Source organism: Dryas octopetala, chromosome 6, assembly GCF_963921425.1.
Source record: "Dryas octopetala chromosome 6, drDryOcto1.1, whole genome shotgun sequence".
In the NCBI taxonomy this organism is placed as follows: Eukaryota; Viridiplantae; Streptophyta; class Magnoliopsida; order Rosales; family Rosaceae; genus Dryas; species Dryas octopetala.
In genome coordinates, this window is record NC_141371.1 from 5,724,697 (window position 1) to 5,741,985 (window position 17,289).

A 17,289-nucleotide genomic window follows, 5' to 3' on the forward strand; every position below is an offset into this window, starting at 1 on the left:
CATTGGCCAAAAAAAAAAACGTTATACTAAAGCAAGTATAAAAAAATTGAAAACCTTCTCGCTTGGGGTGCAAGAGGTCCACCCCAACTAAGTTAAATAAAGAGTGCTAATAAATAATAATATTAGCTTTAATAAACATTCAATATTAGGGAGTGCAAATCCTCTTCAAGATTTCAATTCAAAAACAAAAATCCCCTTCAAGATTTTTTATATCCACTAAATAATTTGGTTAATTAGTCCAAAGTTGAGAGTTACTACTTAGATTTAATTTCTTCAGTCAAAGTACAATAACTATTTTATACTATTGAATTAGGTTTCTTACCTAACAAAGGTTGTTGAGTTTATTCTCATAATTAATTATTTATGGATTGACCCTAATATTTGAGGCTTCAACCTTAAAACCAAAATCCTCTTTCTCTTCCTTTCTTCTTAATTTCTATTTGTTCCAGAAAATTATTTACCTGTGATTAGCTATATTTCCATAAAACTAATTAATTAATAGAAAAATGTCTTCAACAAGAAGAAGATCAGAAAGCATTGACAATCCCTTGAAATTCAGCTGGAAGTTTCAAAGTTTCCCCACAAATATTTTCCCTATCATCACTCTAGTTGTTTGCTCCATCGCTTCCATCTCCCTCATCTTCTACTTGGCTTTCTCAAACCAATCCCTTTGTAATGTTCTTGTACCCATTAAAACAGTGGCCAACTTTAACGACAGCAAAATAACCGTCGTTAATGACGAAGAGACAAATATATCCCACATTTTGTTTGGCATTGGAGGCTCTGTGAAATCGTGGAAACAGCGCCGTCACTACAGTGAGCTATGGTGGAAGCCTAACGTCACCCGCGGCTTCGTTTGGCTGGACCAAAAGCCCTCGACGTGGCCGGACACCTTGCCACCGTACAGAGTCTCCGAGGACACGTCGGGTTTCAAATACTCGTGCTGGTACGGCTCGCGGTCCGCGATTCGAATCGCCAGAATCGTGAAGGAGAGCTTCGAGTTGGGGTTGGACAACGTCAGGTGGTTCGTCATGGGAGACGATGATACAGTGTTTTTCACTCACAACTTAGTTTCTGTGTTAGCACGATACGATCACAATCAGATGTACTACATTGGCGGCAACTCCGAGAGCGTTGACCAAGATGTGGTGCATTCGTACGCTATGGCCTACGGTGGGGGTGGGTTTGCTGTCAGTTTCCCATTAGCTGCTGAGCTCGTGAGGATTTTGGATGGGTGTATCAATCGATATGATGAATTCTACGGTTCTGATCAAAAGATCCAGGGCTGTTTGAGTGAGATTGGGGTCCCCCTAACAAGGGAACCAGGGTTCCACCAGATTGATATACGGGGAAGCCCGTATGGTATCCTAGCCGCGCACCAGGTGGGTCCATTAGTCTCACTCCACCACCTGGACTACGTGGAGCCCATAATTCCAAACCGTAAACGGATTGACTCGGTTAAAAAGTTAATTAGGGCTTATGAAACGGATCCGGGTCGGACCCTGCAACACAGTTTTTGTCATGACTTGAGGCGTAATTGGTCCGTTTCGGTATCTTGGGGTTACACCGTGCAGTTATATCCGTCACTGATGACGGCTAAGAAGTTGGAAACGGCGTTACGAACGTTTAAGACGTGGGGAAGTCAAGTGGGGCCTTTCACGTTTAATACCCGACTCGTCGGTCCAGACCCGTGTGAGAGACCGCTTGTGTATTTTTTGGATCGGGTTGAGAGGGTTGGCGAGAAGGAGACCTTGACTACGTATAAGAGGTACATGGGCAATGTGGAAAAACATTGTGGCGGATGTAACTGCACTCGTGCCTTAGCAGTTGGGTTTATCAATGTCTCAGCTTTCAAGTTCAACCCTGACTTGTGGAATAAGGTGAGAAAAAGATAAATAGTAATTGGTCGTATATATGGTACTGGAATTGTTTTGTTTGGGAAATGATTGAATTAATCGGCATGTAGGCACCACGTAGGCATTGTTGCGAGATCATCAACGGTAGAGAAGGGGTTGACCACAGCGTGGTGGAGGTGCAGATTAGAGGGTGCAATCGCTTTGAGAGTGTCACTCCTCCGTAGAATTAAGGTACAACATATATGCCAACACACTTGTTTGAAAAGAAGTTGTGAATCAGACGAGTGAACTTCAATAATTAATTATCTTTGGCCAAATAAAAAAGGAGTTCAATATAAACTTATCGTATTTATTTGAATTCCCTAAGGGGCAATAGGATTAGAGCCTTACAAGCTTGTTTAGGGGAGACAAACATCATTTATTAGTGATAGTGATCATGATGAAGATTCTATTGGTCAGCTTGGCTCTTCATTGAAACAAAAACGATCGAGATGATTATCTCTTTACAATTGGAAAATAGCGATGAACCCAATTAAGAAAACCTATGCATATCTATAATTTATTAGTCTACGGTACTCTACACCGTAAAACATTTGGTAAAAATTTAGTTCACCAATTTGCAAATTAAAAATAAAGGGTTGGAACTTGGAAGGAAGATGCAAATTAATGAATCTCTTGTACATAAATTTAGTACAAATTAATGAAATATTATCATGACATCATTACATTATTATGGTCACTATGTACCCTATTACTCTAACCCTCCGAAAGTTACGTTAGAGTCTAGACTCTAGAGAAAATGTTGAAAAATGAAACCAAAGTACCAGATAGTCAGTGTTGAAACTCGGTCTTTTAGCCCATTTTCTTCCAAATAGCTACTATATTCAATGCTGTGTGAAAATAGGTTGATGAGTATGACCGTGCACTTTTTAGAATTTACGCAAACCACACATATGAATATTCCTTCTAATTTTTACCCACGAGGCTAAACTTGATAGAATTAGAGCATCCAATCCAAAATCAATTGGCAATGGGTGGAGAGGTCCAAGACTTATAAGCACATATGTTAAGCCTTAGTTTTCCGATGTGGAACATTGCTCCACATTACTCTCAACACGCCCCCGCACGTGTGGCGATATTTTTGAGCCTTACACGTGAACAAATTGTATTGGGTGACGTGGGAGCACGTGTGGCCGTTGGGCCTTACACGCGAATAACCAAGCTCTGATACCATGATAGAATTAGAGCATCCAATCCAAAACCAATTGGCAATGGGTGGAGAGGTCCAAGACTTATAAGCACATATGTTAAGCCTTAGTTTTCCGATGTGGGACATTGCTCCACATTACTCTCAACAAAACTGAGTATGAAGTTTTTGAGTTTTACCAAAATACTCGACATTGTGTGTCAAAGCTAGCCACTTTCCCCAACATCAACATCGTCTTTATTAATATTTTCGGGAATTATTTACCCAAAAATATATATTTTCAGGAATTTTAAGAGATAAAGCACCGCCAGTACGTCGATTTAAAATTAAAGGATAAACGTTTAGCGTCAAACTAGCTAGCTAGTATTGCAGCTCTCCTTAATTTCAACCCTTAATATATTTCAAATTCTACTACAACTCCTAATTAGAGATAGACTCCCACCCATCGACACCATCGTCCTTCTCCTCCTCTCTTCTTCATTTTCATTTCCCAACTATCTCTTTCTCTCTCTCCCTGAAATTAAATTATTTTGATCCATCGGGGTTAATTCATTTTCCTCCAAACTATGTCTTCTACAAGATCAAAAAGTAGCATTCACAGTGATCCATTTAAATTCTGGAATAATAATAATAATAAGTTGCTCTATTGCCCTTCAATGAGAGCCATAAATGTTGTGTCTCTCCTGATGAAAGCAACTGTAGCTGTTTGCTCCCTCGCTTCCATCTCCCTCATTTTCTACTTGGCCCTCTCAAACCACCACTCCTCCCATTTCCCCGACAACATCGTACTCCCCAACTTTACCCGCAGCAGCAGAACAACCGTCGCCAATGACGAAAACACAAATATATCCCACATTCTGTTTGGCATCGGAGGCTCTCTCAAGTCCTGGAACAAGCGCCGCCACTACAGCGAGTTGTGGTGGAAGCCTAACGTCACCCGTGGGTTCGTTTGGCTGGACCGCAAGCCCTTGCCCAAAATGACGTGGCAGGACACCTCGCCGCCGTTCAGAGTCTCCGAGGACACGTCGCGGTTCAAGTACTCGTGCTCCTACGGCTCGCGGTCTGCCGTTAGGATCGCGAGAATCGTGAAGGAGAGCTTCGAGTTGGGGTTAGACGACGTGAGGTGGTTCGTCATGGGAGACGACGATACGGTGTTTTTCACTCACAACTTAGTTACGGTGTTAGCGAAATACGATCATAATCAGATGTACTATATTGGCAGCAACTCCGAGAGCGTTGAGCAAGCTGTGATTCACTCCTACACTATGGCCTACGGCGGTGGTGGGTTTGCTATCAGTTACCCATTGGCTGCTCAGCTTGTTAAGATTTTAGATGGCTGCATCGATCGATATCATCACTTCTACGGCTCCGATCAAAAGATCCAGGGTTGTTTGAGTGAGATTGGAGTGCCCCTAACAAAAGAGCTTGGATTCCACCAGATTGATATACGGGGGAGTCCGTACGGTTTACTAGCGGCGCACCCGGTGGCCCCACTCGTGTCACTCCACCACTTGGATTACGTGTACCCCATATTTCCAGACTCAACCCGGATGGACTCGGTTAAGAAGTTGGTTGGAGCGTACGAAATGGATCCGGGTCGGACCCTGCAGCATGTGTTCTGTTATGACTTGAGGCGGAATTGGTCGGTTTCGGTGTCTTGGGGTTACACCGTGCATTTGTATCCGTGGCTGGTGACGGCTAAGAGGCTGGAAACGGCGTTGGAGACATTCCAAACGTGGAGGACTTGGGACATGGGGCCCTTCACATTTAATACCCGACCCATAAGTCCGGATCCGTGTGATGCCCCGCTTGAGTATTTGTTGGACCGGGTTGAGAGTGTTGGTGCGGGTGAGACCTTGACTACATATAAGAGGTACGTGGAGGACGAATCAGAGAATGCCAAGTGTCCCCGACGGGACCACACTCGTGCATTTGCTGTCAAGTTTTTCAATGTCTCAGCTCCCCAGTTCAATTCTGACTTGTGGAATAAGGTGAGCAAAAGTACCTTTATGATTGCGATAGTTGATTTATAAAGTGTGTCTTTTCAACATGCATTAGAGGCATTGACTCATGATCATAATTTGTTGACCATAAAGTAAAGCGTACCCCCATAATCTTCTGCAGAATTTGCTGTGTAATATTTGAGCGCAATTTGTGCCATATGTACTGAAATTGTTTGTTGGTTGTATAGAATATTTCTTGATTAATAATTTAATAGTGCTTAACGTAGCATTTGGGAAATGATTGAATTAATGGGCAGGCGCCACGTAGACAATGTTGCGAGATCATCAACGGTGGAGAAGGGGTTGACAGCGTAGTACACGTCAAGATCAGAGGCTGCAATCGCTTTGAGAGTGTGACTCCTCCATAGAAGCTAGAACATATATGCCAACTACGCTAAGAATTATGATCATGGTCAAATATTTAAGGTGGAACGTGGCGCGCTTTGATTGGAGAGGTTCCAACCAGGGAGAGAAGCATGCATCAATTACTCAGTTGAGTTCACATATTCCCTCTTCATAAGGTAATCAAATATATTGTAGCAGAGCTAGCATTATATATCCCTAGCTACGGAACAACTTTATAGTGCTTAAATTAATTATATGGGAGAGATGGATTAGAACGTTCAAGTTTGTAATTACCAAAAAAAAAAACGGATTAATTGAGTTTAATTATACTTTTTAATCATTTGAGCCCAACCCTTTGAGTCTCGAACTCAAATTATGCATGTATACCGATTGAATTTGGGTTGAACTCTCAAACTAAAGGCTCATGGTCTTTCCACAGTCTCTACTCTAGATAGGGACTATCGTTAAATTTCCTTTTGTTTTGTTGCTTTTGGGCCTTTGGCCAATTGGGCTCTACTATACCGAAGAAGTGAGCTTACCCATCCACTTTGAACCAGATTCTCAATTATAACAACTATATAGTCTATATGCATTTAAACATCATCGTATAAGGTGGCCAAAAAAAAAAAATCATCGTATAAGTAGTCAAATACATAATAGGTATATACATTTTATGTATCTATCTTTGATCGTGTGATTATGCTGTGATAAAAAAAATAGCTACACATATATGAAAGTTTTACTCCAAATATATAATGGATTATGCTAAAGATAACATGTTATATGTGCATGTATATTTATTAATACTATACTTTAAATTATAAACCTGTCGTTTAATCATGTAATAGCACATGGATTAATAATACACATAATGGTGTTAGAGGACATCAAAAAAAAAAATTCCATGTTAAGGAAGAGTAGGGCGTGGAAAACTCCATACTTATGAAGTAGTTGAAGGGCAACTTTCACTCCTTGAAGGTCGAGTAAGCCCATACACTGATCGCCCAATCCAGAGTATTCCGCCATATGGAACCATTTTATCTCCAAAAGCAGCTAGGATGATGAAAATGATATGTCTTGAACTCGACCTCGTGATGAAACGTCCCTATCCAACCAAATGGGACAGAAAGAAATTTTATATATATTGGTATTTGATTTTACCACGTAGCTTTGTTAATTTCTCATATGACCAACCAAAGAGGTTGGTTCTATATTGTCTTTTTATTCGCACCAAAAGTTTCTCGATTTCTATATTTTGCTTCCACAATGGTTTGGTTTGGTTATATGTCATGTCCCCAAAATATATTTCTTTATTTTTTTGGGTAGTGATTGGTGTACAAAGTAAGAAATCTATGTTCTAATCTTCTAATAGAAAAAAAAAAAAAAAATTATTGTGAGACCACTGCATAATTTTGCCTTTAATATATAGTTTAATGCATAGATGAGTTGGTCCTATCTCCAACTCTAGTTCTTTGCCTGCGGTTTTACAATACACTACATGGCACATGGCACATGGAGAAGGGGAATAAAACCCAGATTGATTTGAGTTGAACTATGGGCTCTACAAAGTTTGTTTATGTTGTAAGTGGACTCACACATTAAACATTAAAAGAAAAACAATGTAATAATCAAAGAATGTAAAAAAAAACACCCACTAAATTACCTTATTTTTAGCAATGATCAGAGAAGCTTAAACCCTAACCTCAAACCAATTGAGTTCCCAGAAGCCTCCATTTTGTTTTTGTTTAGTAAGGTTCGGACCAGAAGCCTCCATTTTGTTCCCAGGCAAAAACCCATGTAGCCCATACCACCCCACAAGTCCAAAACCAACGTCCACCTCAGTTTGCCACGTAATACCGCCAACCCCATCTCTGTGGCCGTTGGGAATTCGCGAGCCAATTCCCATGATTTCCATTTCAGATTCACTTTCACTCGTCACTCCTATAAAGCCTTCACCTTCTCTGCCTTCTCTCTATCCCAAGAGACAATTAACGCTCCATAACACTTTCAGTTTTTTCTGTTTCGCTTCGTCTTCTTCCTTTGATCGCAAGGTTCCAACTTGTTGTGCAATCAATGGCTGCTTCAGTCTCAACAACCATCGGGGCTGTTAACAGAGCACCGGTATTATGAATTTCCCTCCCTTTTTCTGACCAACCCAACTTTTTTTTTCCTTCGTTTTCATCGAGTGAACACTGGAACCTCATCAATTTGTAACCTTTTTACTCGCTCTTTGTTTTCATCGTCAATTTGATTTTTTGGGTCTGACCATTTGGGAGAACAAACCTTGTTCAAGTTCTATTTTTATCTCTGTTCTTATTTTCATTTGGAAAAGAGTATTCGATGTTTGAATTTTATGGTTTAAGGTGTTGGTAGTGGTTTTTTCTTTACTGGGTCTGGTTGATTTACTCCGAAAGCATTTGAACTCTTTAATTTCACTTTATTGGGTGTTAAGAAACGAGTGTTCTTGGTGCAGTTGAACTTCAATGGCTCTGGTGGTGCATCTTCATTTCCAAGCTCGGCCTTTTTAGGCAGCAGCTTGAAGGTGAGCTCCAAGATCACCCACCCAAGGATTTCCTCTGGGAATTTCAAGGTTGCTGCAGAATATGATGAGACAAAGCAGAGCTCAAAAGACAGGTGGGGAGGACTTGCCTTTGACACTTCAGATGACCAGCAGGACATCACTAGAGGAAAGGGCATGGTGGACACTCTCTTCCAAGCTCCTATGGGTACTGGGACTCACTATGCTGTCTTAAGCTCCTACGATTACATCAGTGCCGGCCTTCGCCAGTAAGTAATTCAAGTTTTGAATATATAAAGGATATATGTCAATGTTTTTTCAATTTTGATCCCATGTAAGTCATAGGGTACTTTTGAATTTTGTTTCAGATACAATTTGGACAACAATATGGATGGCTTCTACATTGCTCCAGCTTTTATGGACAAACTTGTTGTTCACATTACTAAGAACTTTTTGAACCTGCCAAACATTAAGGTTTGTTGGTTTTTGATCAATTTTAGGTCTAATCTTTTGGGTAGGTTATTGAAATTAGCTAATTGATTGGGATGTTTTAAAATTTTTGTGACAGGTTCCTCTTATTTTGGGTATCTGGGGAGGCAAAGGTCAAGGAAAAACATTCCAATGTGAGCTTGTCCTTGCCAAAATGGGAATCAAGTGAGTATTTATTTATATCTATATATGTGTTTGTGCCTGTCTTTCTTTCTTCTACTCGGCTATAAAATTGGGAACTTTAGGAGGCAATTAAAAAATTGTTTAGGAACAATTAAGCTGGAAGACCATGCCTAATTTAGAAAAGGTTTGAATTCAAATGCTTATTACTAAATTTTCTTATAATGACAATGAATACCACTCAGCCCTATTATGATGAGCGCTGGAGAATTGGAAAGTGGAAATGCTGGGGAGCCAGCAAAATTGATCAGGCAAAGGTATCGCGAGGCAGCAGACATCATCAGTAAGGGAAAAATGTGCTGCCTTTTCATCAATGATTTAGATGCAGGAGCTGGAAGACTTGGTGGCACTACCCAATACACTGTCAACAATCAAATGGTGAATGCTACCCTCATGAACATTGCTGACAACCCAACCAATGTCCAACTCCCCGGTATGTACAACAAGCAGGAGAATCCCCGAGTTCCTATCATAGTCACCGGTAATGACTTCTCCACATTGTATGCCCCTCTCATCCGTGATGGACGTATGGAAAAGTTCTACTGGGCACCTACTCGTGAAGACCGCATTGGTGTGTGCACAGGAATCTTCCGGACTGACAATGTTCCTCGGGAGGACATTGTCAAGCTTGTTGACACCTTCCCTGGTCAGTCCATTGGTAAGTTTTGCACCTTTATCTCTATAACATGAATATTGGACATGAGGCATCAATGTGGAAATGAATTTGGGACATCTATGTGGCCTTACAAAATGAACCCAAAACAAGAGACTAATATCATTGTGTTTGTGGGCAGACTTCTTTGGTGCCATCAGGGCCAGAGTCTATGATGATGAGGTGAGGAAGTGGGTCTCTAGTGTGGGGGTAGAGAGTATTGGGAAGAGGCTTGTGAACTCAAAAGAGGCACTCCCAACTTTTGATCAACCAAAGATGACTCTTGAGAAGCTCCTTGAGTATGGAAACATGCTTGTGCAAGAGCAGGAGAATGTGAAGAGAGTCCAATTGTCTGACAAGTACTTGAAAGAGGCAGCTCTTGGAGATGCCAATGAGGATTCCATCAAGAGTGGAAATTTCTATGGTTAGACTCTTGATCCTAAAGGCCTTGAAGATAGGGTTGCATCTGGCTTTAGGATTATAGTGGAACAACAATTTGGGAAGAAATATTAAAGGTTTTAATAATTGTTTGGATGCAGGGAAAGCAGCCCAACAGGTAAACCTTCCTGTTCCAGAAGGCTGCACTGACCCATCTGCAGCAAACTTTGATCCAACAGCAAGGAGCGATGATGGGAGCTGCCTATACCAATTTTAGACATGTACTTGTAAGGATTTGAGAGTATATATTAGAATAGTAAATAACATTTGAAAAAGAAAACAGACCATAACACCTTTTTTTTTTTCCACAGAATTGTCTTGTAATTGTGTCACATAGTGTATGCTTTCTGTATTAGATTGTTTCAACAAGATTTCCTGAGTAAGATTTATCAAAGTGATGAATAATAGTCATATGCTATGAAAATAAGAAATGGTGTGCAACTAAACTCTGCCAGCCGTTTACCACTGTGTACCAAAACAGCAGAGTATGAAAAACTAATGGAGGAATGCAATAATTGGGAGTCCAAGCCCATGGTTCACATGTTGAAAAGGGGCCCAGGTTCAATTAGATGACTCCTTCTGATGCCCAATCCTTCAATGGACCTAATCTTTTGTTTTGGGTGGTTTGGACCTGTTAGTATTACATTCTCCAGACAAAAAGAAAATGTAAAATAATGCCTGAGTGGTGCAACACTGTATAATACAACACGTTGCATAAAACAAAAACAAGACCAATGACAAAACAAAAAGAAAAAACACTATCTGTAAGTCTGTAACAGCCATATATATATATTAAGGCATCAGTTTATGAGAAAAAAGCACATGATGAAGTGTAATTGTGTCTTAATGAAGGTACCACTGTACTAACCAGAATCTGTTTTTAGGTGCGCCAGTGCGATCAGCAATTTATATTCCCATTTCCCAGTATATGCTAATACAGCATTTATATTGTACATCATCCATATGGTTACAACTTACAACTCAGAAGACGATAATGATTCATGAAGTTGGGACCTGTCGTAATGTGTGTCGCATTGCAACCAAATGTGCTGCGTGCCTGTGCCACACAACAAAAAGTTATAAAAAATTTGGCTAAATAATTGTCTTGGCATTTGTGTGTTTAGTGACTTTTGTCTTTCTTTTTCTTGTTTTATAACCAGATGAAGATATACTGGGTATATTGGTAATCAAGTCAGATCACTCTTATACTTATAACATGATGCACTAGGTAAATCACAAGATAATGTTATACTACAACCATCATCAAAATAAATCTTGAATTTTGTATAAAAACTGATATAGTCATGCTTTATTTTACAATATATAATATCTTGAGCATTTTCACTCATTACCAAAAAGTATTAAAATTAATATCCTAACTTTCACACATCTCATTTGGACATTAGTTAATTTCTAAAGTTTGAGAAAACTTTTTATGCATAGTATTATTGAAAAGATAACTTTCAAGCTCTATGGTCTATATCTCCATTTCATTTAAATGTTTATTGATCAAGCTCCAATCAGCACTTGAGTACTAACCCATTTGAAATCCTTTGGCATGTGCCTTAATTAATTCTGTTAAGGCCAGAATAGAATCATTGTGCCTTTTAGTTAAGACCATTAATTAGACTTTGCACATAATTATTTATAATCAAAGGAATTAAGGGAGGAATTATATATGAAATAGGTTCTCATCATCATGGCGTGCGCATGACATGAAAGTGAAGCCAAATCTATATTAATTCTACACCATGTTGCACATGATTTGTTTATTGCGTACATAGGAGGGTTCTTGATTTTATTTAATACCCATAGAATGAAGTTGTCCCGATACAAGTGATTTAGTGATCGACTAAATTATTATGCTATTAGTATTTGTATAATCCAAAAGTCTTGTTCCGTCAAGTTACATTCCTTGCCCACATTTTTGAAATATAAAGTGAGATAGTGGGTTTGAACTTTGAACTTTGTAGTAGTCCTTTATCTCCAATCATCTTTAAATATAACTATGCATAATTGATAGGATCCAACACTAGTGACTAAAGAAATTGCATAATGCCTGACACTGAATAATAAAGATTCCTTTCAACCTGCTGCTGCTACACAATGGTTTTTGGCGTTTGCTGACCTGTTATTCTCAAATTTTGTCTGCCCATTTGAGGCATAATATACTCTCTAATAAGGATGTTAATTATTGCAGCCATTGGAAGTTTGTTTCTTCACATTTCTTAACAGGTCAAGCATCACAATCAGAGTATATATCTCTTGTCTGAATATATAAATTCCTCAGAGTGATAATTCCTTTGGATGATTTTAGTTTTTCTGATCTGCCCATTTTAATGGCTATGGTAACCATCTTAAGAAGATTAATTGAAGAATGAAACATCTCGCATATATTAGAGTTTAATATGTACATCTTTAATCCAAATATGCTCGAATCAATTTGGGTTCGTAGATTGAACTTACGAGTTCAGTTCAACCTAATTAATTCAATAAATCTGAATTTAATCCAACCTCAACACAAATTTGGAAGATTATTAATGGATTGTACTTTGTTGCCTAATCCGATTGAGCTCGAATTCAAGACTTGAATTAAGAATCTCAAATTAAGCTAGAGGTGACTCTTTAACCTAGCCATTGCCCAAGATGCACCCTACCCACGCTACCTCAACAATATTGACTGTCTACCAAATTTCAATGGTAAAGAGAAAAAGACAAAACCAATCACTGAGTTCTTTTTGGTTTTGGCCAAAGTTCGTGCAGTTTGAGTCGTGTTCTAATTGGGTTTCTATATAGTTTTTGTTGTATGATTTTAGTCATATAATTTACAAATTATTACAATTCAAAAATATGTTAATATTTTCATTTATTAAATCATTACATTCGTTACGCTTTTAATTATGTACTTTACAAACCATTGTGATTTTAATTATGTGTTTTACATATCATTACCGATTTAATAACAAATTTAACAAATTAATAAATGAAAATACTAACATATTTATAATAAGACAAAAACTAAAACAATTGAAATTAAAAAAAACCAAAGTAAAACTTAACTTACATTACCAAAAATTAAAATTTAACTCAAGAAGAACACAAGACAATTCCATACAAACGTCACAAAATATGTCTTATTCAATTAATTCACCAGATAAAAGAAGGCCGAGGCTCTGTTTCTGCATGCCTGTGATGAGTATCCACAATCCACATCGATAATCCTGAGAATGAGACTAGTGAGACTAGTGAGACCGTGAGAGTCGTTCTCTTTTTGGCCCATCTTCTGTAGCTCTGGACCTGCAGATCACAATCTATAAATACATACAACAGAACTGCTCTATTAACCTGCTTTCTGTCACTCTCACTTTATCTATCGTCCATTCGTCCCTAACCTGATGGTCCATGTGAAATAATTAGCATACCATGCACCTTTCTCTTTCAGATCTCCATCACCAACCAGCAACCCCCCATTCAATTCAACAAAAACCATTTCCCATGTTTACCACACTTTACTTATAGAAAACAGTGCAATCCCACATTCCCACTAACCTCATTCAAAACCCTTCCAAATTAAATGCTTTGAATATCATCACCTGCACAAATGGCCAATCTTCTAAGGTTGTTCTCTGCTCTTCTCCTCTCAATCTCATCAATCCGAGTTTCCACATCCCAGGACATCAGTGAGATCTTCTACTCCAGTTTCAAAGATGTGGGTGCCAACCTAACCTTAAATGGAGTGGCAGAGATCGAACCCCAGATTGGCATTCTCAAACTGACCAACGACACCAGCAGATTAATGGGTCACGCTTTTTATGCCTCACCTTTTCGGTTCAAGAACTCCACCACTGGCAAGGCCTTCTCTTTCTCCACCCAATTCGTTTTCACCATAGTCCCCGAGTACCCCAAGCTCGGTGGCCATGGCCTGGCCTTCACAATCGCACCCTCCAAAGATCTCAAAGCTCTGCCGAGCCAGTATCTTGGTCTTTACAACGGCAGTGACATTGGCAACTTCTCCACTCACATTTTTGCAATCGAGTTCGACACAGTTCAAGACTTTGAGTTCGCAGACATCAACGATAACCATGTGGGCATCGACATCAACAGCATGAACTCAAACGACTCTGCTGCCGCAGCGTTTTACACAGGCTCTTCTACGAAACAGAGTATCAACCTCAAAAGTGGGAAGCCCATCCAGGCCTGGATCGACTACGATTCAGCTCAAAAAGTTGTGAACGTAACAATTTCTCCATCTTCTACAAAACCCAAATTGCCACTTCTTTCTTTTCCGGTGGATCTTTCACCGATTCTTCAGGAATTCATGTACGTTGGGTTTTCGGCTTCGACAGGTCTGCTTGCGAGCTCCCACTACGTTTTAGGCTGGAGCTTCAAGATTAACGGAGACCCCCAAGCCCTTCTTTTGGGTTCTCTTCCTTCGCTTCCAGAACACAAGAAAAAGCACACAACTCTAAAAGTAGCAGTTTCGGTTTCCACCATTGCTGTTGCTCTGTCTGCAATCTCCGTCGCCATTTACATCTTCGTGAGGAGGATCAAGAACGCCGATCCAGTAGAATCTTGGGAGCTGGAGCTGGGCCCGCATAGGTACTCCTACCAAGAACTGAAGAAAGCCACCAAAGGGTTCAGAGACAAAGAGCTACTCGGGCAAGGTGGGTTTGGTCAAGTATTCAAGGGCACGCTCCCAAATTCGAACACCCAAGTCGCCGTGAAGAGAATCTCGAACGATTCGAAACAGGGTCTGCGTGAATTCGTAGCTGAAATCGCCAGCATAGGTAGGCTTCGCCATAGAAACTTGGTTCAGTTACTGGGTTGGTGTCGTCGCAGAGGTGACCTTCTTCTTGTTTATGATTTCATGGAAAATGGGAGCTTGGACAACGCATTGTTCGATGAGCCCAAAACGGTGTTGAATTGGGAACAGAGGTTCAAGATCATAAAGGGTGTTGCTTGTGCGCTTCATTATTTACACGAAGGGTATGAGCAGGTGGTGATTCACAGAGACGTGAAGGCCAGCAATGTGTTGCTGGACAATGAGCTCAATGGGAGGCTTGGGGATTTTGGGCTCGCGAGGTTGCATGAACACGGGTCCATATCCAGTACCACGACCCGGGTCGTAGGGACTTTGGGTTATTTGGCACCCGAGCTCCCGAGGACGGGGAAGGCCAGCACGAGCTCGGACGTGTACGCGTTTGGTGCACTCTTGCTCGAGGTGGCCTGTGGGCGGAGGCCTATTGAGCCCAAGGCGGCGGCGGAGGAGTTGGTGTTGGTGGACTGGGTTTGGGACAAGTATGGGGAAGGAAGGCTGCTTGACGCGGTGGACCCGAGGCTTAATGGGCTTTACGACGAGGGTGAGGTGGTGTTGGTGCTGAAATTGGGCTTGATGTGCTCGAATCATGGGCCGGTGGCCCGGCCCAATATGAGACAGGTGGTGAGGTACTTGGATGGGGAGGTTGAGGTCCCAGACGACTTGAGAGGGTCAGGGCGGTTAGGTGGAAGGAAGGGTCATGATCGTGATCTGGCGGCTCAGGCTGGGTTTGATAACTTACTCAACTCGTTTGCCTCAACGTCGTCGTTTGATAAGATGAGCTGTTACTCGTCTACGGGTAATAGAGATATGGATACTAATTTTGCTTCCCTTTCTACTTCTCCTCTCTGTCTTCTCCACGGACAAACTAGGTAGCCTCCAATTTTTTTTTTTGTAATTCCTTTTAAGAAATTTTGTTGATTGAAATACTGCTTGAGACCACCAAAAAAAAAAAAAACGTGCATGCAAATTATTACCCAAGTCAATTTCCAAGGAACATTACTTTGTTCTTCAATTATTAATGATTACATCATACTTGAAAAACTTTCAATTTGAGAAACTTGTCCCCTGTTTAAGCAAAAGATTTAACAAAGTAATGAGGATTGCACCAGGTTGTTTCGATCACCTTTTCTTTTTCTTTTTGGGCGATATTTTTTGTCCTTGTACTTTCACAAGATTTTCATTTTGATTTTGTACTTTTATTTTCGGTGATTTTGGTCATGTACTTTCTATATGATAATAATTAAGTTTAAATAGTTTATATCGTTATACCCAATAAACTAGAAAACCTCAAAGGAGCACCAGGAACTCTGATTTCGATCAAGAACAAGCCATGAATCTGCCTCCCCAAAGCAAGTGAACCCATCCTCACATAAGTAATCAGAGTGCTGACCAAAGTCATCTCATCAGACCTCATAAACCCATCAGCCAGAATTTTATCAAACAGCCGGAGTGCATCCTAGTTGCGATGGCTTTGCAAGTACCTAGAAACGACATAGACGAAACAAGAAATTGGATCGAGCGCAAAAAGGATAGAACCAAAAAGAATTATGAGTAGAGAAATTAAGAGATGAATCTAGGGTTTGGATAGCAAGAACAAATAAGATAGCAAGAAATGATAGAAAAGGAAGACTGAGAAAAAGTGAATTCCAAAAGCGCAGCAAACTATCCAAATTCATCTAAGAAGCTTGAAGGATCGTCAATGGCGCTAGCCGATGACTCTGATATCATGATCACGAAATGAAAGGAAGCAAGAAAAACTTAAGAATCAAACAAACAAAGAAAGCTTGAAGAAAAGGCTCTGTAATCAATTGATCAAAAGTTACAGCAAAAGAGCAATACACAAAGCTTTATACCGTAAAAACCAACTAAACAGCATTCTAACCAACTGATTTCTTAACAATTAGAACCGGTAGGATCTTGACACCTATATCCTCAACAATATTGTCGACAGAAAATTCGACGTAGAAGCACGTGTTTCGTACATGAGTGACATTTCGAATATTTTAGTCCACTTTGATGCCTATTAAACTCATACTCACCATTTAACATATTCAATTTGGCGTTGAAACTTCTTATTTTTTCATACTAATTGCGTATAAGCGCATGTATGAGATTATATAGGCATCTAGGTGGAGTAAGATGTCTTAAATGCCACTCGCGTGCAATGCACATCAAATTTTTCATCTTCAATTTAAATGAGATTAACGATTTGAACTTAATTACTATCGTATTGGAAGTATATGACTGAAATTAGTTGCCAAAATTAATAAAAACATGATCAAAATGAAATTTCATGAAAATACATGGACTGAAAATATCATTTTACCTTCTTTTTTCAATTAAACGAAGAGTTCTAAGAGATCATGTTTGCTTGAACAATTAAGTCCAACTAATTAAGTCCGACATTTCAAATGATTGTTGAACTTGTCACATATATATCTCACTTCTCTCTTTGATCAATAGATGTATTAGGAGGGAAATGCATCACTTACTCCAATAATGTACAAATTAGATGTAATAGAAGATTAGTGAAATTAATGTATCAAATTACTGTATGGTTTGAATTATCGAGCGCAAAATTACAAAATATCTTGCCATACCATTTGGGAAGAGAACATTTTGGATATATTTTCAACTGAATCAACTTATATACACTGGGAGTGGGAAGGTCTAAAAGAAAGTTGCCAGTATATGGACTGGTGGAAAGATAGTGAAGTGGGGGTTGTTGAAGTGGGTGTGAAAATATTCCTTCCAAAATGCCAAGCTTCTGAGTTGTTCATTA

General features: G+C 39.7%; 3 protein-coding genes and 1 pseudogene across 3 annotated transcripts; all 4 read left to right on the forward strand.

Moving 5' to 3' along the window:
• Window positions 1–506: 506 nt before the first annotated feature.
• On the forward strand, window positions 507–2,080 carry LOC147281594 (uncharacterized). The gene is made up of 2 exons (XM_086246594.1): window positions 507–1,880; window positions 1,967–2,080. Exons 1-2 carry the CDS (start codon window positions 507–509, stop codon window positions 2,078–2,080), a joined length of 1,488 nt encoding a protein of 495 aa, XP_086102720.1.
• A 1,549-nt stretch (window positions 2,081–3,629) lies between these two features.
• LOC147281595 (uncharacterized) lies at window positions 3,630–5,434 on the forward strand. The gene is made up of 2 exons (XM_086246597.1): window positions 3,630–5,054; window positions 5,324–5,434. Exons 1-2 carry the CDS (start codon window positions 3,630–3,632, stop codon window positions 5,432–5,434), a joined length of 1,536 nt encoding a protein of 511 aa, XP_086102723.1.
• Window positions 5,435–7,362: 1,928 nt separating this feature from the next.
• Window positions 7,363–10,011, forward strand: LOC147281596 (ribulose bisphosphate carboxylase/oxygenase activase, chloroplastic-like). Its single transcript, XM_086245956.1, has 7 exons — window positions 7,363–7,532; window positions 7,885–8,198; window positions 8,298–8,403; window positions 8,498–8,583; window positions 8,784–9,256; window positions 9,393–9,674; window positions 9,790–10,011. The coding sequence occupies exons 1-7, from the start codon at window positions 7,485–7,487 to the stop codon at window positions 9,903–9,905; spliced, it is 1,425 nt and encodes a 474-aa protein (XP_086102082.1). The 5' UTR covers window positions 7,363–7,484; the 3' UTR covers window positions 9,906–10,011.
• Window positions 10,012–13,136: 3,125 nt separating this feature from the next.
• On the forward strand, window positions 13,137–15,555 carry LOC147281597 (L-type lectin-domain containing receptor kinase S.4 pseudogene; annotated as a pseudogene).
• The last annotated feature ends 1,734 nt before the right edge of the window (window positions 15,556–17,289 follow it).

Coding starts and splice junctions, on each gene's coding strand:
- LOC147281594 (XM_086246594.1), top strand. CDS start 507: ATGTCTTCAACAAGAAGAAGATCAGAAAGCATTGACAATCCCTTGAAA. Junction 1,881..1,966: donor ACCCTGACTTGTGGAATAAG/GTGAGAAAAAGA, acceptor ATCGGCATGTAG/GCACCACGTAGGCATTGTTG.
- LOC147281595 (XM_086246597.1), top strand. CDS start 3,630: ATGTCTTCTACAAGATCAAAAAGTAGCATTCACAGTGATCCATTTAAA. Junction 5,055..5,323: donor ATTCTGACTTGTGGAATAAG/GTGAGCAAAAGT, acceptor ATTAATGGGCAG/GCGCCACGTAGACAATGTTG.
- LOC147281596 (XM_086245956.1), top strand. CDS start 7,485: ATGGCTGCTTCAGTCTCAACAACCATCGGGGCTGTTAACAGAGCACCG. Junction 7,533..7,884: donor GGGCTGTTAACAGAGCACCG/GTATTATGAATT, acceptor TTCTTGGTGCAG/TTGAACTTCAATGGCTCTGG. Junction 8,199..8,297: donor ATCAGTGCCGGCCTTCGCCA/GTAAGTAATTCA, acceptor ATTTTGTTTCAG/ATACAATTTGGACAACAATA.